A 27644-nucleotide genomic window follows, 5' to 3' on the forward strand; every position below is an offset into this window, starting at 1 on the left:
ACACGAGAAGTTGAGGGGCAACTTGATAGAAGTATACAAAATTCTGAAAGACATACACAGGTAGAGTCTTTTTCCACAGGGTGGAAATATTAAATACTAGAGGGCTTGGACTTAAAGGTGGGGCATGGAGACTGTTCAAAAGAATTGCAGTTTTTAATGCAGAGTGCAATGCCCTGCTGGGGGAGATGGCAGAAGTAGATTCTATAGCAATACTTAAGTGACATTTGGATACCCAAACAGCTTGGGAATAAAGGGATATAGGAAATATACAGGCAGTGCAATTAGTTTAATTTGGCACCATGACTGGTGCATGCATGGTGGGACAAAAGGGCCTGATCCTCTTTTTTTTTTAAAAAACACTATCCCACTGTCACTGGATTCTCTCAATATCTCTCAATATCCAGCAAGCTATTTCAAACAATCTCCATGAATGAGCCTTCGCATCCTTCCATGGAAAACAACTGCAAAGATTCACCACCACTTATGGAAAGAATGTTTTCCTCAACTTAATCTTAAATGGCTTGGAGAAACTGGTCCTGGTGGTAGAACACTTTCTTAAGATAAAGCTCTCCTTGTATGCAGCCTTTCAAACTCTAAAAAATTGATAAAATGTAATAGATTTTGGAGTCTGAGTTTTGAAACACAAACAGGTCATCATGTTCACACCGACCACTGCATACTAATCCTATTTCCCTACATTTTTACAATATGGTCATTAAAGTGCTTGTTCAGATGCCATTCAAATGTTGAGAGCATGTACTTTTACCACTTCCTCAGACAGTACAAGTCAGATTCAAACCAATAAAAATACACCCTCTAAACTTTCTATCACTCACTTTGTGCTTATGCCAACCCCCCCACCACACCTCCACTGAACAGGGAAAACACTCTTTACATCTAATCTACCCACCTACCCTACCTTTCAAAATATTGTACTATCAGGTCACCCTCAGCTTCCTCTGCTGAGGGAGGACAAATCCAATGTATTCCCTATAATTGAAATATTCCACTCTAGCCATCATTTTGGTGAATCTTCTCTGCAACATCACCATCGCAATCATTTCCTTCTTTTCATGCACAAAAAGCATTGCCCAATATTAAGAATAACCATTGTACAATTTGAGGATTGCCTTTCTAAAGTAATTTATAGTGTTAACATTGTTCCAAAATTATCTCTAATTGGATGTAGTACCATAATAACGCATCACCACTTTACAAGGCAGTTTGGATCCAATGGCTGATTAGTCCAAGGACCAATGTAAAGAAGCAAACTTTGGCAATTTTCAAGAACATTTTTGAAGTAATGTTTAAGCTACTTGCCTTATATTGAACTTAATCATATTAGGTTAGGAATGATCATAAGAGGGAAAAAATTATACTGTATGATCAATGTCATGAAATACAGATTTAGAATAAATATGTCTTCAGACTGCAAACAAGTTCACAAACAATTAGAGTTGAAGTATCAGTAGAACACCAAGAACACTTAGTGGTGCCTGAATGGCATCACAAATATAGAGTTCACTTGAAGATGGATATATATTTTAAGCATATATTTGTTAACATTGTATTGTGGTGACTTATTATTATTAATTATTATGATCTTATATACATCTGGTACCGCATGGATAGCAGTCTCTTCAATCTGAGGCGCCTGCAAGCTCACACCAAGACACAAGAGCAACTTGTCCATGAACTACTCTTTGCAGACGATGCCGCTTTAGTTGCCCATTCAGAGCCAGCTCTCCAGCGCATGACGTCCTGTTTTGCGGAAACTGCCAAAATGTTTGGCCTGGAAGTCAGCCTGAAGAAAACTGAGATCCTCCATCAGCCAGCTCCCCACCATGACTACCAGCCCCCCCATATCTCCATTGGGCACACAGAACTCAAAACGGTCAACCAGTTTACCTTCCTCAGCTGCACCATTTCATCTGATGCAAGGATCGACAAAGAGATAGACAACAGACTCGCCAAGGCAAATAGTGCCTTTTGAAGACTACACAAAAAAGTCTGCAAAAACAACCACCTGAAGAAACACACAAAGATCAGCGTGTACAGAGCCGTTGTCATACCTACGGCTCCTAGAACGCTTCTATCAGCGCTGTCTCCGCTCCATCCTCAACATTCATTGGAATTACTTCATCACCAACATCAAAGTACTCGAGCTGGCAGAGTCCGCAAGCATCGAATCCATGCTGCTGAAGACCCAACTGCGCTGGGTGGGTCACATCTCCAGAATGGAGGACCATCGCCTTCCCAAGATCGTGTTATATGGCGAGCTCTCCACTGGCCACCGAGACAGGTGCGCCAAAGAGGTACAAGGACTGCTTAAAGAAATCTCTTGGTGCCTGCCACATTGACCACCACCAGTGGGCTGATATCGCTTCAAACCGTGCATCTTGGTGCCTCACAGTTCAGCGGGCAGCAACCTCCTTTGAAGAAGACCGCAGAGCCCACCTCACTGACAAAAGACAAAGGAGGGAAAACCCAACACCCTAACCAACCAATTTTCCCTTGTAACTGCCGCAACCGTGCCTGCCTGTCCCGCATCGGATTTGTCAGTCACCAATAAGCCTGCAGCAGACGTGGACATACCCCTCCATATATCTTCATCTGCGAAGCCAAAGAATATGCTGATTAAATAAAATATTTTTTAAAAAAGATAGATCTCACATTGGCCTTGAAAATAAAGCTTTTGTTCCATTTCTCACTTGCAATGTCAGTGATACGGCAAGAGGCCTGGACAAAAATGGGCCCTTCAGCTTACAAGGACTATGCCAGCCATCAAATATCTATTGATACGAATCTCATTCATCAGCATTCCATTGATATCCTTCAATAACTTGGCAATTCAAGTTCTTTCACCCAAGTAGAGAGTCTGTGCCTCTACAATAGTTTTCCAGATTCCAATCATTCTCTGGATGAAAAAGATCCTCCCTTTAAACCTCTTAACTCTTATTTCAAGTCCATGTTCATTAATCATAGACACCTCTGCAAATGAGGAAAAGTTAGTTTGACTCTGTGCCAATGACCTAAATGTCGTAAAACTGATCAATACCATTCTTACAACTTTGTGCAGCTTTTAAATGGTGTAGATTCTTAAAAAGGAGGCCCATTTGATTTCCTTAATAATGTCTGGGCACTTCAATTCACTTGGTTTTAAAAAATTAGAATGCATTCTCTTCCCTGCCTCCCAATCCCCAGTGAATAATTTCTACATTTTATTTTCAATCTTTTAATGTAATCAACTTGCTATATAAAGTCAAGGCCCGTGAACAGTTTCATTTTATAGAGAAAAAGTACGTAGCAATGTTGAAAATTTTCAAATAATAAATTAAATTTGGAGAAATGGTCTACTTGAATTATCAGAACAACACAGGTACTAGTTTGCACTTCATGTTCTATGGTAAAGTGGAATGTACTGTGCAGAACTTGTTTTGTGGTAATACAACTCAAAATCAATTTAACATTTGGGCTATTTCAGAAGAATAGCAGGAAAGAGAAGGGACTATCTCATTCATACTCTCCCTTTAATCAGTGATGCCTCTTTCCAGAAACTTGTCATATCTATGAAGTCCACCCTCCCTTCTTCTCTTCTTAAGATAGCAATTAGAAACGCCAGGCTCTTTTCACCAACAGCCCCAAAATCTAGAAGTGTTCTGTGCCAAATTGCATGTAATTGTCCGAATGGTGTTGGGATAAATATGGAAGTGTTATGAAAACTCAAATGAAAAGAGATCCAAATTTGTATAATTTCTTTCTATACCGAGAATGAACAAACAACAAGCTAGCAATGGTTTTCCTCATAGTAGGAAATTATGTAAATAAATATTTTGAAACCTTCAGGTCGACAAACTGGTACTTTTGCCAAAAATATTTCTTGAAGCAATTCTACAACTTATCAATCTTCCTGCAAAACTTACATGCCAAATCTCAGAACTATAAAAAGATAACTGAAGTGAATCCTATCAACTTTTTCCCCACTCACATACTACTTTTAAGTAATCCTTTACGAACCATAGGGCGCCTATGTGATTACTTAAGTTGGTACAAGTACCTAACCTTTTATCCGAAATTCCAAAAACCAGCTTTTTTTTCAGTAGATGGCGTCAGCTCATCATCAAAAATGGAGATCGTCACCAAAGATGACCTGACTCGACCCCAGCTCAACTCGTCACCCTCCGTTATTTTTTTAAGCGCCTCTGAATACCCTATACATATGCCCTTCCAGTGTTGTGGCCCTTTCAGTTGGCCCGGCAGCGGCGACTCAATGGCTGTTATTGCTACCCATAATCCCCCATGCAGATAAAACCACTGTACCAACACCAGCACAGAGGAACCAAGAAGGAGGCCATTCTCCAGGCACTGGTACAGCAGGGGGCAGGTGGAAGGAGGGTGGGTGAGGGGAGACAGGCACAGCCAGCCGACTTGGTCATTGCACAATACTAGATCTAAAACAGCATTCTCCCCTGTTGGTTCCTTAACATGGTGCTCAAGAAAGCTATCGCTGATGCATTCTATTAAGTCATCCTCCAGACTCCCTCGACCAATTTGATTTTCCAATCTACTTGGAAGTTAAAAGTCCCCCACGATAACTGCCGTTCCGTTCTCTCGTGCTTCAGTGATCTCTCGGTTAATTGCCTGTGTCAATGTGCTATTGTCATTTGGTGGGCGATAGACAACTCCCACCAGTAATTTTTTTTCCCTTTACTATTCTTAATCTCTACCCAGATGAACTCAACATTCTGCTCCTTAGATCTTGTATAGTCATATCACTATTGCCTGATCTCATCCTTGATTAAGAGCATCACCCATCACCTTTACTGTCCTATCTTATCGTACTACCTGATACCCTTGAATATTTAATTCCCAATCATGCCCACCTTGCAACCATGTTTCTGTGATGGCCACTAAATCATATCCTTGGAGACTGATTTGCTCCTCAAATTCACTAACTTTGTTTCTAATACTACAGATAAAATAACCTTATGCTCATTGTCCTTTTAGAATATAGTGACCTCTGCATCTTTTGCTTTTGACTTCTCTGCCCTATATTTTTCTTCTCTTTCCTAACTCTAGCTTTGATCTCTGAACCACCTTCCTCATTCTTTGTAGGTTCCCATCCTCCTGCCCCATTCGTTTAAACGTTTCTCAACAACACAAGCAAACAATTTCCCTCGGACATTGATCCCAGCCCTGCCCAGATGCAAGTCATCTGGTTTGTACTGGTCCCCTCTGCCCCAGAACCAGTTCCAATGCCCTAAGAAACTGAAACCCTCCCTCTGCACCACCGTTCAAGCCACATATTCAAACTATCCTGCTATTTCTACGCTGGCTAGCTCGTAGCACCAGTAATAATCCCGAGATTATTACTTTTGAGGTCCTACTCCTTAATTTATTTCCTAGCTCACTAAATTCAGCTTGTGGGACCTCATCCCACTTTTTTTCCATAATTAATACCAATATGGACCATGAAAGCTTGCTGTTCATCTTCCCCATTCAGAATGTCCTGCAGCTACTCTGAGACATCTTGACCCTTACACCCAGGAGGCAACACACCATCCAGGAGTCCTGTTTGTGGCCACAGAAGCTCCTGTCTGTTTTCCTTACTATAGAATCCCCTATAACTATTGCTCTACCACTCTTTTAACCTGCCTCTTGTACAGCAGACCCACTCACAGGACCATGATCCTGGGTACTGTTGCCTTCTCCTGGTGGGCCATCTCCCACAACAATATCCAAAAGAAGAATATCTGTTTTGGAGGGTGATGACTACAGGAGACTCCTGCACAACCTTCCTGTTACTGCTCTTAGTCATCCAGTCCCTATCTTTCTCTACTCTCTTAACCTATGGTCTAATAAACACCTCAAGCAACACTTTGGCATTATCATCAAAATCCTGATCCGTAATTAAAAGTATGGTAGTTACTGTTCTTTAAAATTAATATCAAAAGAACAATATTATAAAGTACAGACCAAAAGAAAAATCAATTTTTGTGGAATGGTATGAGCTAATACAGGCAAATGTCACAAACTGGAAAAGTTTCTAAAATTTCCTAAGAAATTGGCTGTAAGGTTAACCTACCCTGCAATGAGAGTTAGGTTTAAAATACTGGTATATATCATATGAAAGGAGTTAAACTTTCAGTAGCCTAATGAAATTCCAAATCCACAATGGTGACTTACAGGTAAGTTCTGTTGCAACTCGAGGAACAGTTTTTGAAAATATCAAATAATTAAACATGTATACATGAATTTTGCATTCAGTCTGAAACTATACATGAAACACAGATTAATTTTCATTTCAGAGCCTTGTTTATAGTCAGACACATTAAGTGAAAGTTTTAAAATGCACAAGTAGCCAAATACGCAAAGTCCTCAATTTGATCCCTTGTCTTTGAGTCAACTGATCTCAGGAGGCAATGTTAAAGAGACATAAGGAAACAGGAAGCCCTGCATTACTGGTGGGTGGGAGGTGGTTATTAAATTCCCAGAAACTTTTCCAAAAGTCACATCATCTCCACATGCATCAAGAAACTCAATTCAAAAAAATAAGGCACAGATTTACATAATTTCCCCTACACAAATTCCACAAGGACAAATTTTATTCTGGATCTCAATATTTTTGGGGGGTAGAGATAGGTGAATTTTCTAAGTGAAAATTCTCATTACCCAAATGGCCAGAAACACACAACAGCCATTACCTATGATGTTCAATGATCCAGTCCTTTTGTCAATTGAAAAGAGGTGCACAGTTTAAAGCTCTGGGAAATGGTAACTGATGCAGCACATTACAGTAGCCATGGGAAATAGTGGACAATTCATAATAAACGTGGGGAAAATAGTGTGGGAACAAAATACACACACACACGTACATACAATGATCAAGGAAAAAAATCACTACGATGCCCCACCACCCCTTGACTCAGTGCAGGCACTACTCTATGCTACAAAGGACACTAATTAAGCACTCCCAACCCTTTTAAAAGTGCACATCTTACCAACAGTTTCTCCAGCACCCTTCCACATTTCTAGGCCTGGTGTGAAGCAGGGTGGTCCTAAGTTGGCAAAGAGAGAGAACAAAGAGCACATGGCACCTTTATAGTGCTGGAGGGCCCAGCCCACATCATTTACAGGGTTGCTAAGAGGGTTAATCCAATTACAACAGTCAATGGCCTCAGGCCTAGTACAGGCAGATTAGAGAGTGCAGTCCAGGTAATTTACATGGACCCAACAAGGAGTGCATTAATGGGTTGGGTGGAACCAAACCTTGATTGGCAGCTTGAGTGTCCTCTGACTAGGTAGAGAGAAGTGCTGACATGTGACCGCCACAACCCTCCCCAATACAATAATATAACAGGGGGATGATCTGATAAAACTCTACTTCGATAATTATAAAAACGAGTCAGTGGAATCAGTTGATTATCAATAAAAATAAATAAATTTGCAAATAAGTTCAATGAATGTGTGAAAAGAAAGAATAATCTCTCCTATTTGGATAAAGAAAATGCCCAAACATCAGAAATACCATAATCTGATAAGAAAGTATGCATTAATGAGGTAAATTTACTCAATGTGGTAGGGTTAAGAGATAAATGATCCAAAGCAGGGCCTAACCAACAATTAAAGTCCTCAAGTACTAAAGAGCCAAACTATCTTGTTTTATGTGGACGTATCTCCTCATTGTGATAAATGCAACAATGGAGATGCTTTGTTAATTCATATGCTTTGGATATGTCACAGTCTTGAGAAATACTGGAACAGTATTTCAAACTTTTTCTGTACTTCTTAAAGTTAATTTTAAACCTACTCCCTTAACTGCTTTTTTTTTGGTATTGTTGAAGAAAATACCACAACATTAAGAAAGTCCAATTTGCATATTATTAGATTTTATTTCTTCTGGCGAGGCAGGCAGTGTTGTTCAGATGGAGGGACATTGTTCCGCTTACTCATCCTCGATGGCTATGTGACATCATGTCATGTTTACATTTAGAGAAGATTAGATGCTCAATTTCCAATTGGAATTCAAATTTTCAAACACTGGGGACCCTTCTTGAATTACTTTCATAATCTCTGATTTGATATAAAGGTAGAAGTGTTGACTAATAAAGTAACTTCTTACTCTGATAAGAATGCTGTCTTTTTTGCCAAACAGCTTATTTGGTAGTGGGTTTAATTTTTTTTAAATAATAAAATATGAATACAATTTAATTTGTTTGATTGAGAATGTGGAGTTCCTTGGATGAAATTATATGATTGAAATGCAATGCATCTTTTTGACTTTTAACATATCTTTATGTACTGTGTATTTTTCAATGTGGAATTTCAATGTTAATAAAAATATTGATAAATAAAGAAAAAAGTCAAAACCCCACATCATCTGCATTATGGGCATAAATATTAGCAAAAACTACAATTATATTATATAATTTCCCTGAAACAATGACATAACAACCATTTGTATTTGATATGACATTGTGATGGACAAAGGTAATATTCTGATTAATAAGAATTGTGAACCACCCCCCCCCCACCCGCCCCCAGTTTTAGCCTGGAAGGAGAATGAAAATGGTGCTCCCTCCACATTGTCATGAGACAGGAATTATCACAACTACAATGCATTTCTTGTAAAAATACAATAGTAGCTTCAAGTTGTTTAATACGTGAGAACACTTCTTTTAACCAGATGATTCAAACCTTTTACATTCAAACTAAGGAAATTAATAGAATTATCCATACTTTCCCATTATTAATGTAAGTTGATTAGTACAAATAATATCCAGCCTCCAGGCAAAAGTATGAAACTGGTATTACAGTCAAAATTCATTTTACATGGAAATAACTATTCCTGCTAGACCCGTTATCACTAGCTCCCTTACTATTAATGTAAATATAATTAGCTCAATCAAATGATAACTAATTCTATTATGACTACAACCAAAGGAAGGATTTCTTTTAAAAATTTCTCATGCAATTCTTCTTGTAAAAGTTTAATAGTTCAATTAAATTAATACAAAGAAAAATAAAGTAAAATCAGAACCAATATCACTAAAAGAGAAATGAATATATATTTTGAAGTATTCTTCTCATAAGAACTTAACAGCTCAATTAATTTAATACAAAAAAAAAACAATTACATGAATAAAACCATAAGTTTATTAACCCACAAAATAAAAAAATTGCTTAGGCAAAGAAAACCAGAGTTATCAGCTAATGAATAATACATAACAAATGTTATAAACCTTTAGAAAGTAATAATAGTCATCTTCGGTCATCAGGTAGAAATTCACACTGGGCTCAATTTAGTGGAGAGATATTTAGGTAGATCAGAGCCTCTTCAACTCAGCTCAATCACTTCTGACCATTGGAAAGTGTAACGCGGAGACACTCAGGATATAGCAAGGAAGACTTGGGAACATGTTTGTACAACTCCAACTTTTCTGTATTCGATGCACTTCTTCAGAACTTCAGGACAATAATCTTCTACAATCCTGATTTATTGGCCCTGATACTAGAGTTTCCTTCTTCGAAGAGCTTCACGAATCAAAGAATCCTTTATTTGATAACGATGTAGCTAAAGAATAACCGAGCAGAGTCGGCTCAGAAGCTGGCTTAGCTTACAATCTAAATTGAAGGCCAATTTTGAGGAAATGAAAGGATTTAGAAAGTGTGGATTTGGACAGGTTGCTTTCTGGCAAGGATATGCTCAGTAAGTCGGAGGCCTACAAAGGTAAAATTTTGACAGTACAGAGTTTACATTTTCTTTCAGGATTAAAGGCAAAGTTAAGAGGCATAAGGAACATTGGTTTTCAAGGGATATTGTAGATAAAGTTATGAGAGATGCAATGCATTAGCACAGATTGTTTTTTTTATGGCTGGAAAGGATATGATGGACTGCAGGATCTGTTAATGCTGTACAACTCACAATTCTAAGTGTATATCTATTTAAGGCACCAAATTCCAAAAGGCTAAGTGGATAAACTATGGTTAATACATATCAGCACAGAGACTTGTAATGTTTCAAGGAAAGAATAAACAAGGAAATTGGGATAAGTATAGAGTTTGGCAAAGGAAGACCAAGATGTTCATAAGAGAAAGGATGTGCTCAATAAGTGGGAAGCCTACAAAGGTAAGATGCATAAGGAAACTTGATTTCAAGGAATATTGAAGACTTGGTTAAGAAGAAAGAGATGCATTGCATTTTCATAGATTGGTCTTTGATGGCTGGAAAGGACACGGTGGACTGCAAGATCATTTATAGAGGCAATCTGGGGCAAATGAGGTATTTAAGGAACATAAAAATGCAGGAAAATATAAAAACATGAAAATAGAATCACACTTTAACTTATCACTATTTTGATTTAACTAACCTAACTTTGATGTATATCTTGGTACCTCTCATGAACCAATTGTCATATTTACTGACCACAATCCTCTGGTGTTTTTGAATAAAATGAATAAAAACACAAGATTGTTAAACTGGAGTTTAATATTACAATAACATAATCTGTAAATTAATCATATCAAATCTGTAAATTAATCATATCAGAGGTATAAATAATGTGATAGCAGATTGATTGTCAAGATGTTAAAATTGGTCATGTATTGAAATACTCTCAACATTAGGTTACTTTATTATAACATGTTACATATAGTGTACTGTTATCTCTTTAGTGATTTTAAAGAGTTTAGTTATAACTGAATTTTAGCTCAAGAGTTAAAATTCCTTTAAAGGGGGAAGGTGTGACAGAGTATATAGATATATTTTTCGGAGATAAATTGGGAAAGGTTTCTTAGAGTAGGTCACATACAAAAAATATAAAATAGATCCTATTTGAAATACTGGAGCTCTGCTAATGCTAGACATATTGGGGCCTCAACAGCTTCTGCAAGAGCTTTGAAGAGTGCTCAGTTTACTTCACTAATGGATTGTTGTTTGCAAAATGCAACAGATAAAGAGCATGTTGGAGTCGCTGCTGGAGGAGGGCTTAGTGTTGTAAGAAGGTCATGTGGTTTTGGAAGCAGAGAGAGTCAAACAGGCTTTCTCAGAGAGAGAGAGATATTACTTGTACAGTGTTGCAGCCAACAGAAGTAGATGAGATTGGAAAAGGACAAGCATGTACAAAGCTATTTGAAAGATGGTCTGGTCAAAGCCCTTGTGGTTCATGAAAGAGGAGAGGACTGGCTGTCTAATGTTTCACTTGGAATAAGTTAAACAAAAGGGAACTCTGTGGTGACCTGAAAGAAAGAGGGTATCACCTGGAGAACCCCAAAGGGGCAAGTTTCGTCAGCAGGACACTGGATTGGCTGATGCAAGTATGTCAGTTGTGGATGTTCTGGAAAAACAAATCTCTCTCTGAAATCCGGCAAGAACCTTCCTGAGCAGTAACCATTTACCTTTCAATCACCAACCCTGGTGAAATATATGAATTCTGTGCACAGTATAAGAATTGCCCTCAACTAGTGAACTTGGAGGAATGAGAAGTGAGATTGGCGTGTGAACCAAATAACTTTTCTGAACTTACACACACAGGCATTTAGAATTAGAAGGGAGTTAAGTAAGTTAGTGATAAGTTAAAGTTTGATTCTATTTTCATGTTTAAAGATAATTAAAAGTCTATTGAATGAAAGAAAAGAACCAGTTTCATAGTCTTGTACCAACTTAATACTTGCTGTTCTGATGATTTCAAACATTGATTGTTCATCAAAAAAGAAAACAATTTATTCTGGTACAATGGAGTCTTGGCAGAAATTTTACCTTTAGTTCCAACAGTTCGATTCCTATTATGCCATATCTCCATTAAATGTTTTAGCACGGGTAGATGATAATTTTGCATGGACATCTGGTGGCCATCAATCAACATAGACATTGAACAGATGGTTCAGAAACATCATACCTGTCAAGAAACACAACTGAAAGCCCCACAAGCTGAAGTTAACTCATGGAAATGGCCATCCCAACTATGGCACCGAATTCATATTGATTTTGCTTGACCATTTATGGGCAAAAACTTTCTGACTGTTGATTCTTACTCCAAATGGCCTATTGTGTGGCGTATGTGATCAACAACAGCTGAAAAGACAATTGTGAGACTACAACACATTTTTGCAGATCATGAATTACCCAATGAACTGGTTTCTGACAATGAACCTCAATTTGTATCAGACGTCTTTAAGCAGTTCCGGCGAAACAACAACATGCAATACATTATCTGCACCCTATCATCCGAGTGAGATGGGGAAGATGAGCATTTTCTTCAGTCCTTCAAACATGTGACAAAAGAAAAGAATTAATCAAAAGCATCATAGAACCACAAGATTACATATTTTTGTTATACAGAACACCACTGCACTCAACTACAAAGCACACGCCTGCAGAACTGATATTAGGACACAACCCGAAAACCTGACTCACTGTGGTGTACCCAAATATCAGACTTGGCATTCAATGGTTGACAACCCCAAGTAAGCCAACAAGATCTCTGGAGATCAGAGAGATTACAGGGAGAGAAAGGAAACATGGATAAGAGGCGTACTTCTCAAGAAACTAAGTCCATGTTCATATTCTGTGTTAATTAGTGACATGATATGGAAATGACACGTCAACCAGTTAAGAGCAATCAAGGACCCCATTTCAGTGCCAATTTCAGATAATTCCCCCTGACATTTCTCCTTTGGCACAAACAGACCCTATTGCCTCAGGGATAACCCCATAATCCATTGCTGAGACACCATTGGTGTCTGCCCAGAGGCAAGATTCTAGCCGAATGCAGGATACACAGTCAGTAGGCTGAGCTGTGCTCCTGTTCTATGTTCTTCATCCTTGCAAAAATTCAAAAGAGAAAAACACCCTCCAGCAGATCTCAAAGAATATGTGCAGTGACATAAAAACTGTTTTTCCAGTTTAGTGCATTTTCAAGTTAGGTTGCTTTATATCTAAAGTTTAATATTACTACTAGTTGAAGTTGTATTTAAAATTCACTGTTGTGTCCACAAGTGTTAACAGCTTTAAATTGAGCTTTTTAGTCATTTTAAAATATGCAGTCATTGAATGAAGTAATTTGTACTTAAAATTATAAAGTAAGCACAAATTAATATTGTACGTGACGTCATTTTATGTTCTACACATTTTGGTGGGGGCCATTTTGAAATAAACTCAGTGGCTGCAACGCATATTAAAGTTAAAACTTTAATAAAGAGCAATCCATGACAGGAAGCACAGGTGGATGGGGTTGTAAAGACAGTTTTTGGCATATTGGCCTTCATAAGTATTGAGTTGGTTAAGCTATACAAGACATTGAGGCCAAATTTGGAGTGCAGTTTTGGTTATCCAATTACAGGAAATATATCCATAAGACTGAAAAAGTGAAGAGAAGATTTACGAGGATGTAACTGGGACTCTGCTTTTCATTGGTTAACTAATCATCTATCCATGCTAATACTTTATCCCCAATTCCATGCATTTTGATCTTGTGGACATTTAAGTTAAAGCAACATTTCACTTGTTAATCTGCAGGGGTCATCTACTGCATCCGGTGCTCCCACTATGGTTTACATTGGAGAGATTGGGAGATCGCTTTGAGCACCTCTGCCCTGTCCACCGCAATAGCATGGATCTCCCAGTGTCCACCAATTTAAATTCTCCATTCCATTGCTGACTTGTCTGTCCATGGTCTCATGTACTGCCAGATTGAGACTACCAATAAATTGGAGGACAACACTTTGTCTTCCGACTGGGCACCCTCCAACCTGATGGCATTAAAATCAACTTCTCTGCCTTTCATTAAACCACCCCACCCCACAACTGTCTCTTCATTCCCTGCCTCCTTTTGCACAGACATGATCAATTCTACCTTGACCCTTATCACATCCAATTAACACCTTTTGTTGGTCTGGATTCCTCCACCATTGATTGAATTCTAAAATTTTCTAATATATCTTGCTTCTGCCTTTTCTGATTTTTTTTTCCCCTTGGAGAAGGGCTCAGGGCCAAAACATCAGCAATATATCTTTGTCTCCTATAGATGCTGAAAAGACCAGCAAAGTTCCTCCAGCATTTTGGTGTTTTTAACTACAATCACAGCATTTCCAACCCATCATGTTTCACTGAAAATCTGTGCCAACTTGCCAGAGTGTTCATGAACATTTTCAATCTCTCATTGCTGCAGGAAGAGGTTCCCACCTGCTTCAAAAGAGCATCCTAGTGCCGAAGAAGAGCAGTATGAGCTGCCTCAATGACTATCGCCCAGTGGCGCTAACATCTACTGTGATTAAATGCTTTGAGAGGTTGGTCATGGCCAGAATTAACATGTACCTAAGCAAAGATCTGGACCCAATGCAATTTGCCTATCGTCATAATCACTCCACAGCAAATGCAGTATTGCTGGCTCTCCACTCAGCTCTGGATCACCTCGAAAACAGCATTTCATACATACGGCTGCTCTTCATAGACTGCAGCTCAGCCTTCAACACCATTATTCCCTCAGTACCAGGTCAAGAAGCTCCAAATCCTAGATCTCTGCACCATCTTCTGCAACAGGATCCTTGACTTCCTCAGTGGAAGACCATAGTCGATACAAATTGAAAACAGCGTCTCCTCCTGACTATCAACACAGGCACACCTCAAGGATACATCCTTAGCCCACTGGTCTACTCACTCTACACCCATGACTGTATGGCCAGGCACAATTCCAATGTTATCTACAAATTTGCTGACGACACCACAGTTGTCAGCAGAATCATAAAAGACAATGAACAGGAGGGAGAATGATCAGTAATTGAGTGGTGTCACGTCAACAACCTTGCACTCAATGATATCAAAACCAAGATAAATTGTGGACTTCAGAAGGAAGTCAGGAGAACATGATCCAGTCCACATCAAGGGCTCAATAGTGGAGTGTCAAGAACTTCAAATTCCTCAGTGTCAGCATCTCCGAGGATCTGTCCTGGAGTCTCCACGTCAGTGCAATCACGATGAAGTCCTACCAGCTGCTATACTTTGCAAGGTGTTTGAGGCGATTTGGTATGTCATAGAAGACTTCCAAAAACTTCTACAGGTGTACCATGGAGAACGTCCTGGATGGTTGCATCATTGTCTGGTAAGAAGGTGCCAATGCTCAGAACAAGAAAAAAACTCTAGACAGTTGTTAACTCGGCCTGTAACATCAAGGGCGCCAAACTTCACTCCATCAAGGACACCTACAAGAGGTGCTGACATAAGAAAGTAGTCTTTATCCACAAGGACCCCTGCCCTCTTCACTCTGCTACCAATTGGGAAAAAGCTACAGAAGCCTAAAGATGAGTACTCAGCGACACAAGGTCAGCTTCTTCCCTGCTGCCATCAGATTCCTGAATGATCAATGAACCAAAGACACTGCCTTATTTTGACTTTTTGTCCCCTATTTTTATTTATTGTTGGAGGGTGGTTTATATTAATATTTGTGATGCAGCTGCAAAACAATGACTCGTTCATGACAATAAATTCTGAATCGCAAATGAAAGGGAGGTCATCATTTCTACAGCAGCAATTCCTGACAAAGCCTGAAGACGCCTGCACACTGTTCTGGGTCTGCACTCTGCTACATGCAGGCAGCCAAGTCCAAAGCTTGCCAATGACAGCTGGCACTTCTGGAAGTTCAGACCTCAGGTACTAAATCTGCTTTTGTGATACAAAAATACCATTGGGATAAAATCTAACAGACTGTCTGGTCTTATGTAAAAAGCTTTTGCCTTGACCAGTGTTGTTTTAATAATATTGCCCATTCCCTGCTAACACACCCCAGAAGTAATAAAATTAGTGCATATTTCCAGTAACCTTCATGTAGGTTGCCTTGACAAGAACCAAACAGTTTTATCTGATCTGCTGTACATTTGTACTGTGCTGTTTATAATGCTATTCATAAGCATGTTATGAAAACATCAGTTCTAAAACTTTCCAAGTGGTTTTACCAAGGTTACCCAGGCAATTATAAAATCTGCTCATGAGTATTGTTATGATTAGTTAAGGCCATTGCAGGTTGCCTTAATACATATAAAAATATACAACATTGTTTTTATATAGTGTTCAGGTAAATATTTTCTTGAAGAAAATGTGTGGAATTTCAGGTTTTATAACTTTATTCAATAAAGTTATAGAGCCATGACATTTGCAGCAAGTTACAAATTATTGCAACTTCCATTTTACACCATTTTGGCCCACATTTTACATTATTTGTCCCATTACCTCATATTTAATCAAAATGCAATATTTTTGAGCATTAGTGAACAGGGTATGAAAGGACGGGGGTGGAAGAGTGAGTGTAACTATTAGAGCAACGCTGTTCCAGCGCCAGCAATCGGGACCAACGTTCCAATCCCATGCTGTCTGTACATTCTCCCCGTGTCTGCATGTGTTTTCCCTGGGGGCTCCAGTCTCCTTCACTGATCAAAAAACATACCAGGGGTTATAGGTTAGTTGGGCGTAATTGGACAGCATGGGCTGATAGGTCGAAATTTAAATATTCTCCCACAGTATTTTTTTGTCCATTAGTAGATAAACAAAGGTTTCCCTCAATCAAATATTTAGAAAACTAAAGCCATCATCTCATCCCCAGCCGCAATTCTTGCACAAATCCAGTTATTGATACTTTTTAAAACAAAGGCTGTAGTTTCTCATGCAAAATACACGACTAGACATCGATTTAAGCATATCTACAATCAAATAGACCACCTTAATATTTTGCAATACAGTATTTAAATTAAAAACTGTTTAGTCCCCTGTGAAGGCAAACATTAAAATTACCACTGATACAAGGTACCTTATAGAAGAGTTTAAGGTTACGTGCAATCACTTGCTTCATGATAGCTGCACTCCTAGAATCATATAGCTGGCCCAGTTATCCTTCTAGTCAATAGCGATATCCAGAATGTCAATGATGTGGAATGAAAGTGTTAAATCCCAAAATAAGCATCAGTCAGCAAGTTATCAGAGTGCATGTGCAGTTGAATAACATTTGCTAATAATTTAATATGTAATTAGCTGATGGGATTTAGCCTGATTTTTGTAAGACAACACAAGGCCAATTTTCAGACTCTAAAAGGTTCTGACCTGAAATACTAACCCACCATTTCTCTCCATGGATACCACTTGATCTGCTGTCCCTCCATCTTCTCATTGTTTGTTATTAGTTAATTGTGTTGTACATGTGCTTTGTTTTGGACTTCATCTTCAATACATCTGTATACTTCTGTACATCAGCACTGTACAACACAAAATAGACAATCAAAAATAGATTGAACAATCAGCCTGACGACGTAAACCCATTTGAGCCTCTGAAAATACTGCTCTTTATCATGACAGCAGCCAAAGAAGTTTGATTCATTACTATTTCTGCTAATTAGTACACTTCATTGTTTACTTTTAAATAGGCCACTCTGGCAGCACCTTTCTGTTGTGGCTTTAAACTTCATTTTAAAAAATGGTGGCACTGCTATAATGGCAGCACTGCCGCTAGTGCAGCATGGGAGAGCAGAGAGGGACGACACAGGGTTGCTCAAAAGTGTTCAACCCCTAGCTGCTCCATTCAGGCTTTAAACAGTCTATTAAAGTAGCCAACAGTGTTTGTAAGTAAAATCCTGCCACTGAGGTCTGTACTCAAGATGACAGCTCCTGTGCTCTGCCACGAAGGGTTGCAGACTCCAGGGAGCAGCAGACCATTGCAGGGCACCAGAAAAGGGAAGAACACCACCTGTTGAAAAAGGAGAAGCAGAGGAGACGACCCAGCAGGGAAAGTGGCCACAGCAGCCAACCAGCAAGGGCTCAGAAGCTGAGGGACCCACAAGGATTGCAGGCTACTGGAGATTGACTCATGGAAACCAAGTATTGGGGCCAGGATTTTAGAGGATACTGGGGGCAAGAAGAGCTCCTGAAGGGCCTCGGGTGCTGAAGGCTTCCTGATTGTATCGGAGGTTACCAATGAATTCAACAGGAGTTTGTGCAGCTCAGCCCCTTATAAATTGCCAAATAAAATGGATGAACCAGCCAATTTAGTGGGTCTGTAGCAGCTAATCTGGTGGAGTGAAAGGTCCCCACTGGGCTTTGACTTTTGGTGGTAAGGGTAGAATCAGAGCTCAGCCAAATTAACTTGTTAATCACCCTGTAGTGGTGTGAATACCCAACCAGGTATCATTAGTGATGTTATGTCTGGGTGCAGCAGTCTAGTAGTATTAAAAGTAATCCTGAGATCATTTAAAGCACAGGTACATGCACAGTAATATTTCACATGGTGGCCGGTGAGGCTGTCAGTACGTTTCTGTGCTTTAAATCTCAAGATCACTTATAATACCTAATATGTAATGCTATGTAAATAGTTGTTATACTCTATTGTTTAGCGAACAATGACAAGCTGATTTGTGGGTTTCTCTTTAGTGTGAACAGTCTGAAGCCCACTGCTGGAGATTTTCCCATGATCTTTTATACATTGAGCACATATGTCTTATTAAAGTGAGCACGTTTTTTCCCCACGGTCTTTTATACATTGAGCACATATGTGCTTTATTCCCACTATTTCACTGCCTGAGCAAGTATGTAATACGTCACCACTGGAGGACCAGATGAACCAGGTAAATCATGATCAAGTGTGAATGGCTTACCAGGTACTGCATGCCTGGTCAGTTTAACCGCTTCCTAGGAAGGTTGGGAGTATGCCTGGGGGGGGGAGAGGAATTCTCTTTCTCTCTTATACTATAAAGGGTGCTGGGTGACACTAATGGCCACTGTGTCGGCCTCACAACAGACAGAAGGCAATTTTGTATAATATTACATCTTCTGTTTTATTACATTGACAATAAAGGAATCTTGAATCTTACTGGGTGTCACCAGTATTTATTGCCCATTCCCAATTGCCCCTGAAATCCAATTTAGCTTTCTCAGATGGATACAAAAGACACTGACGAGCAGATTTTTTTAAAACGGTTAATTTTATTCTTTTAAAAGGAACCAAAACACAGATTTAAATGAATCTATCTGCATCTTGATATCTTAGCATCAACATATTAGCTGTGATACACTTGTGATAGAGAAACTGAAAGGCACTAAACCAAATGAAAACAATATAACCTCAAAAAAAAAAATCCCAAAATGTGTTGTCTTTCAAGCTAGTTTTGTATCTAACCTCAAGTTTTAACAAAACACACGATTGTAGTTATATAAATGGGTCAACTGGGACAAATGGGTTTGTGGATCTTTGATTACCCATGACTTCCCACAGAGGTGCTACATAACCTGCTGAGTTTCTCCAGAACATTTGTGTATAATGTATAACAAGCACATGACAGAACAGATCAAACCATATTTGACCATAAGGCAACACAAAATACAAATAAATGACAGTTTAGTGATGAAACAAAAAAGGCCTTTCCACTCAAAAGATACCCATAAAGATTGACAAGTTTTTAGTGGGGTCTTGCCATTTGATGCCAGGCATCAGCCTAATAAGATCTCTGGCATTCAGCAAGAGTTCTTCTTGACCAACTTCAAAAAATGCAGAGACAACAAAACCAAAAGAGAAAGCACAACCAATGAAATTTTTTTTTTTTAAAATACAAAATAAAAATGGAAATACATCTAGTTATACTTACAATTATTTCTCTCTGGGCCAGAGATTTAATAATGAGGATTCAGCAAAACATTTAAGAATTCAAATGGAGGAAAAATACATTTTACAATTTCCAAATATTAAAAACAAGTCAATTTCCCGATTTCCATTGATTACAGAAATTGCACAAAGAGGAGCAAATGCATCGCAGTCACCAGAACCACAACGTGGTTTCAGCAAAATGCTGATTTTTACAGTTTCACCATTGTAAAGATGCAGTACCAACAGATTGGTTATTATAACCAAAATCTAGGTCATCCTATTTAATATATACATAAGACTATGAAGTTTAGAGTAAGAATAATTTGAAAAAAACAAAGTACTATGTCACAGTACAATCAAGACAAGCATAAAGGTTTACAAAAAGACTACCACTTATTCAAGCTGTTTTATTCTCAATGCACCTTATTTTCTTTGAACACTATCATTTACCAATTATCAATGAAACAAGAAACAAAATTTTTAATGATCCCCCCCCCCCCACACCCCCCTGAAAAAAAAATTCAGGGAAAAAATTGCAAGGTAATTTTTTGGAAACTCTGCAAGTGTTCCAAAATAAACAAATTTTCTTTCTCAAAATGTCAAAGCCTTGGAGGAAAGCACAAAACATCACAAATTTTAATATCCACTATCAATGTATTTGCACAATTAACTTTTTGAATCCATGTCTATCCATATGCAGTTGAAAGATATCAGTAACATTGTTTTTTTAACCATTAAAAATATCAACAGTGCAGATTCCAAATTTAAAATGGATCTGTCAAAAAACAGCAATAATTACCACTGGATTTGGAGTAAGGTTTGTTTTTGACTGAATAGGAGGGTTAGTGTGGTGGGATGGAGCAAGCTTAAGTGAGATATAGGTAAAGAAGTTCATGTAGAACAGATGTAGAGTTACTGCACTAACTTCAATTCTGTAAAACCAGATTAAAATGTCATTTTGGATCAAAATGTAATCTCTATCTAATTTTCACAGAATGACAAATTTCCAGGAGAAATAATTATACAATTTATTCAAATTTGAAGGCGAGGGGAGGATAAAAGTTAACCAATGTTTTCTATTTTTGAGACATCACGAATTTGGGTAGAGAAATTCAAGCATCTGTATTTCTAGAATATCAACTTCATGCAAGATCAAAACACTGACCAGAGAAAACATGCTACATTTAATCTGTAGGCTCCAAACAAGACTACCTCTATGCAGCAAAATTATTCTACTCTTCAGCATTCACTTATTTCACATAAATAAATGCTTTTTTTTTTAAAAAAAAGCTGATTTTATACAAATATGCATGGCAGCACCAATTACAAAGCCCATAGCTTAAACTAGTCAGGAATATTTCACCAAGAAAATGTAACAAAGTCTGGAATGACAAAATGTAAGGCTGAAGGTTGCTGTAGTTAACTGCTGAAGAATATACAAAAAGAGTCAAAAGGTCATTGAGAAAAGGTCCGATAAAACTGTCTACCAAACAAAGAGCATTTAAATAAAGTGTTCCAATTTGTAAATGTGACATATGTGAAGAAAGTTACTTACTTTTTTTTTTATAAATTTTTTATTTTTCACACCATAAATCACATTAGCCATGATGTACACTTTTTCTATTTCACACATATACAGTGACTTTTTCTCTCCCCTCCCCTCCCTCCTCCCAAGCCACCCCCCCACCCCCCCCCCCCTCATCCATTTTAGGTATACAATCTAGGTTGCATTAAACCCGTCAGACAATGTGGTCATTCAACAAAAATACACCAGAAATTCTACTGAGTCCATTCTTTTCTTTCCTTCTCCTTCCATCAACTTAGGTAATGTTTGTCCCCGGTAGGTTTTCGCTATTGTATTTAATGTAAGGCTCCCATACTTGTTCGAATATTTCAATATTATTTCTTAAACTATATGTTATTTTTTCTTTCTTAATCTACTATATTTTAAAGGAATGTTACTAGCAATTTGACCCAAATTCAAATTTGTAGATGCTTCTGGTTTAGACTCAGATATGAAGTACATCATCCTAGTTGTACCAATTCAATTAAAATATCCCTTCTTTATGCTCCAAAAGCACTTTTACAGAGAAAGTTATTTTTACTCATTTTAATTTTCTCACAGAATTCTAGTTACTAGTTTTTTCAAGCTACAGGGGCCATTTGAGACACTGCAGTTTCAATGACAATTCTTCCAAATACTTAATTTACTAACTTCATTACAAAACACATCACATCACCCCCAAAAAAAAGTTCCATCAGTTACTGCTTTATGAAAATACAGTTGCTTTCTTTAAAATGTTAAAAAATGTCTAGTGTAATTATTATTATTTAATACCTTACAGTCAATGGCTTGGAATGAAAATACAAGACAGGACTCATGTATGCCCTAACTGAAACTTCAATAGATAGATGAAAATAAAATTAGATCAGAACACACTTAACTGACAATAATGATTTATGTACAAGCTAGTTTTGTGCATTTGATACAACTTTACAGATAATAGAAAAATGTAGAGGATTAATGCTACTTATTAGTGCATGCACGCTCTTCCATAAATATTACGTAAACTTTGAAAAAGCTATGGTGGAGTAACGTGTTCTTCTCATTCAATGACTAAAAAAAAACAAGGGGGGGGGCGGTAACCAGTAAAACAATTAACATTAAAAGACTTTGTCACAACAGATGCATCATGGATTGAAAGAAACAATATAGAAATCAGAGTGATGAATAAACTTACAATTTGGGACATAGCCAGAGGATTAAATTGTTAAATCCTTGACTTTAAAAAAGAGCAAACCTGATAATTACAGAGTTTTTAAGAAACTTGTGAACTGGTAGAAATTAAACATAAAATTAACAGCCTCTGGCCAAAAATGGCCACAAAGGCAACCTCACAATAATATTAAAGAAAATAACATTGACCAATTTAATTTTTTTTGGTAAGATGACAGGGAAAAGTGTACAGAAGTGGGCAGAGCAAATGATGTGTGAAATGAACATACATAATATCTTGAGACTCTAGCTAGATTATGAGTGTTTTAACTGTATTTTGCTGTTATGCAAAATATGATAACAAAAGCTAGGAAACACCATGCTTGACCCCCAAATGGAATACCGTTTCCAATTTTTGGATCCTACACTGTAGCAAAGGCAAGGTGAGATTTACCAAAATAATTCTATAGCAGGATCATAATTATCTGAATGGACTCAATAGGTTGGAAGAGTAATCCTCAGAACAGTGAAGAACAAGAAAAAGCTACAAGTTAACAATGCATATTAAACCATGAAAGATTATAAATTACCAATAAGTGCAAATTAAACCTTTCTTAGTGACTGGATTGTCAAACAGACTTACCTGATGAACCAGAGAGCATTGGTTTTAGATAATTGGCAAAACAACAGTTCAGAAAAAAATTGGGATTCAAAAATCACTACGTAATATGTGCTTGTGAAATCAGTTGCCATACATATTTCAAAGAGACCTTGCTAACCATCAAGAAAGCATTTCAATGAAACGTGGAAGGAATGAGTCAGACTAGAGGTAAATGGAAACAGAAATTGGATAACTCATAAAAAGACCCAGGACATACTCTGAGATCTGAATGACACATTCTGTTACAAAAATCCTAGACCAAACAGAAAACAGACCCAAGAAAAACACAAAAGAGGCAGATGTTGAAATCTTGAGCAAAGAATTACTGGAGCAAGTCAGCAGGCTAGACAGCATCCATAGGTAGAACTGGGCAGTCAATGTTTTGAATTTGTACTTTTAAAATAAAGACCAAGAGAAAAAGGTGTCATTACATCTATAAAAGAGGAAGAACGCTGGAGGAGGGACCCAGAGGTAATTGGGGTATTGGTCAGGTGAAAGAGATAGACAGTTAGGTAGAGGAAAAAACAATTAGGAAGTATGGGGTAAAAAATTTTAAAAGCAAAGAAATTACATCCAGGAATAGGTAAAGAGATTGTAGCAATTGAATGAGATGGGATTTGAGGGTTACCTTAAATTTTAAAAAAAACTATTCATGCTATCAGCCTCAAGCCTCTCAAGGAGGAACATAAAGTGTTTGTCAAGTTTATGTTTGCCCTACAAGAAGCTAAAGTTTAGACCCACAAAGAGCATAGATGTTCAGTAAGCAGTCACCCAATCTGCATTTGGTCTCTCCAACATAGAGGAGGCCATTATAAATATCCGAAATACAGTAGATTCAGTTGGACATTGTGCAGACTTGAAGAACACATCAACCTCCTCCTGTAAACCTAATAGTATGTACATTGATTTTTCTGATTTTAGGTAACTTCCCATCCAATTTCATCACTTAACTACTCCTGTCCAGGTTTTTTTTTCTATCCACCTCCCCTTTCCCAATGGTTTAAATCACACTATTTGTCTCTCCACCTTCTCAGCATTATGTCTGATACCCAATCACCTCTGTGCCCTTCTCCCACTCCCCCCCCTTTACATACAAAACAATTTTTAAAAAACCTTAGTCTTGATAAAAGGTTCAAGCCCAAAATGTTGACTGATCATGGATATTGACCTGCTCATTTCCTCCAGCAATTCTTTGTCTGTCCATAATACATGTCCTCAATGCCAGGGAATACTAATAGAACAAATTCTTCAAGAATTTGACAGGACAAATGCAGGAATGACACTTACTCTAAATGGGGTGTATAACATAGAACAATGCACCACAGTACAGGCCCTTTGGTCCTCGATGTTGTCCTAACCCATATATTCCTTCCTAAAAGTAAAATAATACGAAACCCTTCCTACACCATAACCCTCTATTTTTCTTTCATTCAAATATCTAAGTCTCTTAAATGTCCCCAATGTTTCAGCTTCCACCACCATCCCTAGCAAGGCATCCCAGGCTCCCACAAGTCTGTGTAAAAAAAAAAATTAACCCTGATGTCGCCCCTAAACTTCCCTCCCTTAACTTGTACATACATCCTCTGGCTTTTACTGATCCTGTCCATGTAAACAGGTGCTGGCTGTCCACCCTATCTATGCCTTTCATAATCTTATGGGCCTCTATCAAGTCTCCTCTCAACCTTTTACACTCCAAAGTGAAAAGTTCCAGCTCTGCTCTCCTTGCCTCATAAGACTCTTTTCTAGTCAACATCTTGGTTTATCTCCTCTGCAACCTCTCCACAGCTTTCACATTCTTCCTATAATGAGGTGACCAGAACTGAACACAATACTTTAAGATTGGTCTTACCAAAGATTTGTAGAGTTGTAACACAACCTCTCTACTCCTGAACTCAATCCCCCTCTTAATGAATCCCAGCATTCCATAGGCCTTCTTAACTATCCTATCATCCTGTGTGGTGACCTTGAGGGATGTTTGGATGTGGACCCACATTCTTAAGTTACCGACCCTGTACTCAACCTCCTGGTCAGTCCAGAATAGTACAGAACTAGAGATCATGATTTCAAAATTACATTTGGGGCAGAGGAGAAGAAAGTTTTCCATCCAGGAGACATACAGTAGTGATTTGGCAGAATTTTTTTGTAGACGAAGAGAAACACGAAATATGGCACAGCGTTTTTGAGATATGGGATCAACCATGATCTTATGAGAAGATGGGTGTATTTAAACGAATCACGGGTTAAAGAACATCGTTTTTAAACCACCCTCCCACACAACCCTTTACAAACTCTGGTCCATCTCCACAATATCAACGTTCAATGACAAATATCACAAAGACATTCAAAACATACAGCATAGGATTGCGTTGGTTAACTGCATCGTTTACTTACAGGCTTCGGCATTTTGTCCCCCTCCTCGTTTGCAGACTAGCCCGATACAGCCAATTCCCCTTTCTGTTAAATACGTCAAAGGAAGAGGATTATACATCAAATATCAAGTACATTTGAATTACACTTCACCTTTTAATTAAACTACCATTCAACAACCCAGCATTAATGTCACACCCTCGCCCGTTTAGTGATGGGCAGCTCTAACGTCTATTCGAGAGCCACTAAACCAACAAATGACAGAATTGAAGCCACTGAGGAAGGAGAAAAGGCGTGGGAGGTAATTCATCTTGCAACTCCACCCCGCCACCACTTGACAAAGCGCCTCCGATGTGACTGATAGTGGCAGCCGCCACAGTTACTGCTCTGAACCTTCAGCCGTGCTTGGCGTTAGCTGAAGTATAATTGGAACTAGTAACGGTATTATTAAACCAGTCAAATAGACAAGGCGGCGGGATTTCCATATTCTCAGCGAGCCTTGCCGAGTTTCATTATCAAGGGTGAATATAAGTTGTAGTTTATACTATTTGGCGCCCACGGATATAATGATTACTTTTTTGACAGGGAACGGCAACTAAGAAGCCCACGGTGCAAAATGGACCAACAAATTATTAAAATTATTGACGCCGATTTAAAAAAATATCAAAATTATCACAAGTTTTGATACGAATCTTATTTTTCTGTAGTGACTTCAGGCGCAAGGAAAACGATGATTTAAATGTTGGCACAGTTCGTTGACCACAGCCACAGAATAATGCCGCATTGTAATTATGCGGTCTTTTGTTGGAACACTAAAGGCATTTTAAAAGTAACTGTATCCGAGTTCATTTTATAATTTCATTGTTTAACACATTGTCACAAGACTTGCAGAACGACTCAAAGGAATTCATTCCACGCATATGAACAGTGAAGGTCGTAGTTTTTAAAAGGTTTTGCAAACAACATTGAAAATCCTAATTTTAACGCGAAAAACTAAGATAGAGTACTAAACGAGGACACTTTAAATTGCATTCCAATGGGTGATCCCTTTGTTCTGATGGCCGCAAAAATCCCCGTTCATTCAACTGTTGCTGTTCAAAGTCTTACTCAACCTGTTTGTTACCATGTATCAATGTTGAACCAAAAACGAATGCATGGATACAAAATATGGTTTACAACTCAACAGTGTTGACACGTAATTTAACAGTAATTATTAGTAAGACCCTCCGCTTACCCCCTCCCTCCCCCATCTATGCCTTGGAATAATTTTCCACTTTCATTTGAACAAGTTGTCTTTGAGCGGAATGTAGCGGAAAAGGCTCCGGCCTTCATTAATACATTAAGGCCCGAGACAAGAAGCATTAGGATATGGAATTCCTTTCGCTAATTACTTGCTTTGCTTTAGAAGGCCAAAAAAAAGCAAAATTTACCTGGGCGGATAAACTGACCTCTTTAGAGGTCACGTGAGAAAAACTCCCAAACAAATTGTCCTTCTCAAATTTCTCTGCTGTGGTGTGGATGATGAAGCGATGCAATTTTCAGCAGGAGGATCGCAACATGGCCGCCAGCGAGAGCAAGGCGTGGTCCCCTCTGACACATCTCAGTGCCGCCGTCATCTTCATGGCGCTGTGCTTGCCTGTGCCCCCTGCCTCGCTCGTCCCCACCCCCCTCCCGGAGACGAAGACGGTACAGTAATGCCGGAGGTGACCGAGGGAGCAGTGAAAGCTGTGCCAATAATCTGCGCTTTCCTGCTGACTGTGGGCTGCAGGCTTGGGTTATGTGCAATATCACTGCAGCCTTTGAAGAGCTCGGACTCATTGCCAAGATAGGGAAGGACGTCAATTGATTTCTTTGATATTTAGTCTGAGAATCCCACTGCTTGAAGTCAAAATCCCTTGACTTTATCTGCCACAGATAAACGCCTGCATCTGCAGATTTTGCATTTCGTTACGTGGATATTTTGCCAATTATTTAATCGCCTGTTTTTCTAAAATACGAAACAGAGAATCTATTAAGATCTTACAAAACTTACACTCCCACTCACAATAGATAATCCTGTCAAGACCTGAAATATCTTTTAATTGTGGTTTTAAAATATAATTTGATATAATCAAATCCCTCACTTTTTTCTTTAAGTAATATGACACAAGAGTCCTGAATTTAGAATGGCAAGGCTCGTTTTAAGTTCTCTTAAGCTGCAAGTGTGGAAACAGGCAACGCAGATTGCTGTTACTGCACAACGCACAATTAAGGACAGGAATTTACTGTTAAATTAAAAACAAGA

General features: G+C 38.4%; 1 protein-coding gene across 3 annotated transcripts in view; it reads right to left on the reverse strand.

The window, feature by feature from the left end:
* The window catches only part of LOC138739383 (radixin), a 139208-nt gene that overhangs the window by 80162 nt on the left and 31402 nt on the right, over window positions 1-27644 (reverse strand). Inside the window, exons 1-2 of one of the 3 annotated variants that reach the window (XM_069891317.1) lie at window positions 26791-26997; window positions 25385-25447 (exon numbers count right to left, since the gene is read on the reverse strand). In XM_069891317.1, the coding sequence (XP_069747418.1) occupies window positions 25385-25396 (12 nt within the window). In that variant the 5' untranslated portion in view covers window positions 25397-25447; window positions 26791-26997. Of the gene's footprint in view, window positions 1-25384; window positions 25448-26036; window positions 26118-26790; window positions 26998-27644 lie in introns of those variants that run through there. The other 2 variants (XM_069891319.1, XM_069891318.1) reach the window with 2 other exon arrangements.

Source organism: Narcine bancroftii, chromosome 7 (genome assembly GCF_036971445.1).
Source record: "Narcine bancroftii isolate sNarBan1 chromosome 7, sNarBan1.hap1, whole genome shotgun sequence".
Classification (NCBI taxonomy): domain Eukaryota; kingdom Metazoa; phylum Chordata; class Chondrichthyes; order Torpediniformes; family Narcinidae; genus Narcine; species Narcine bancroftii.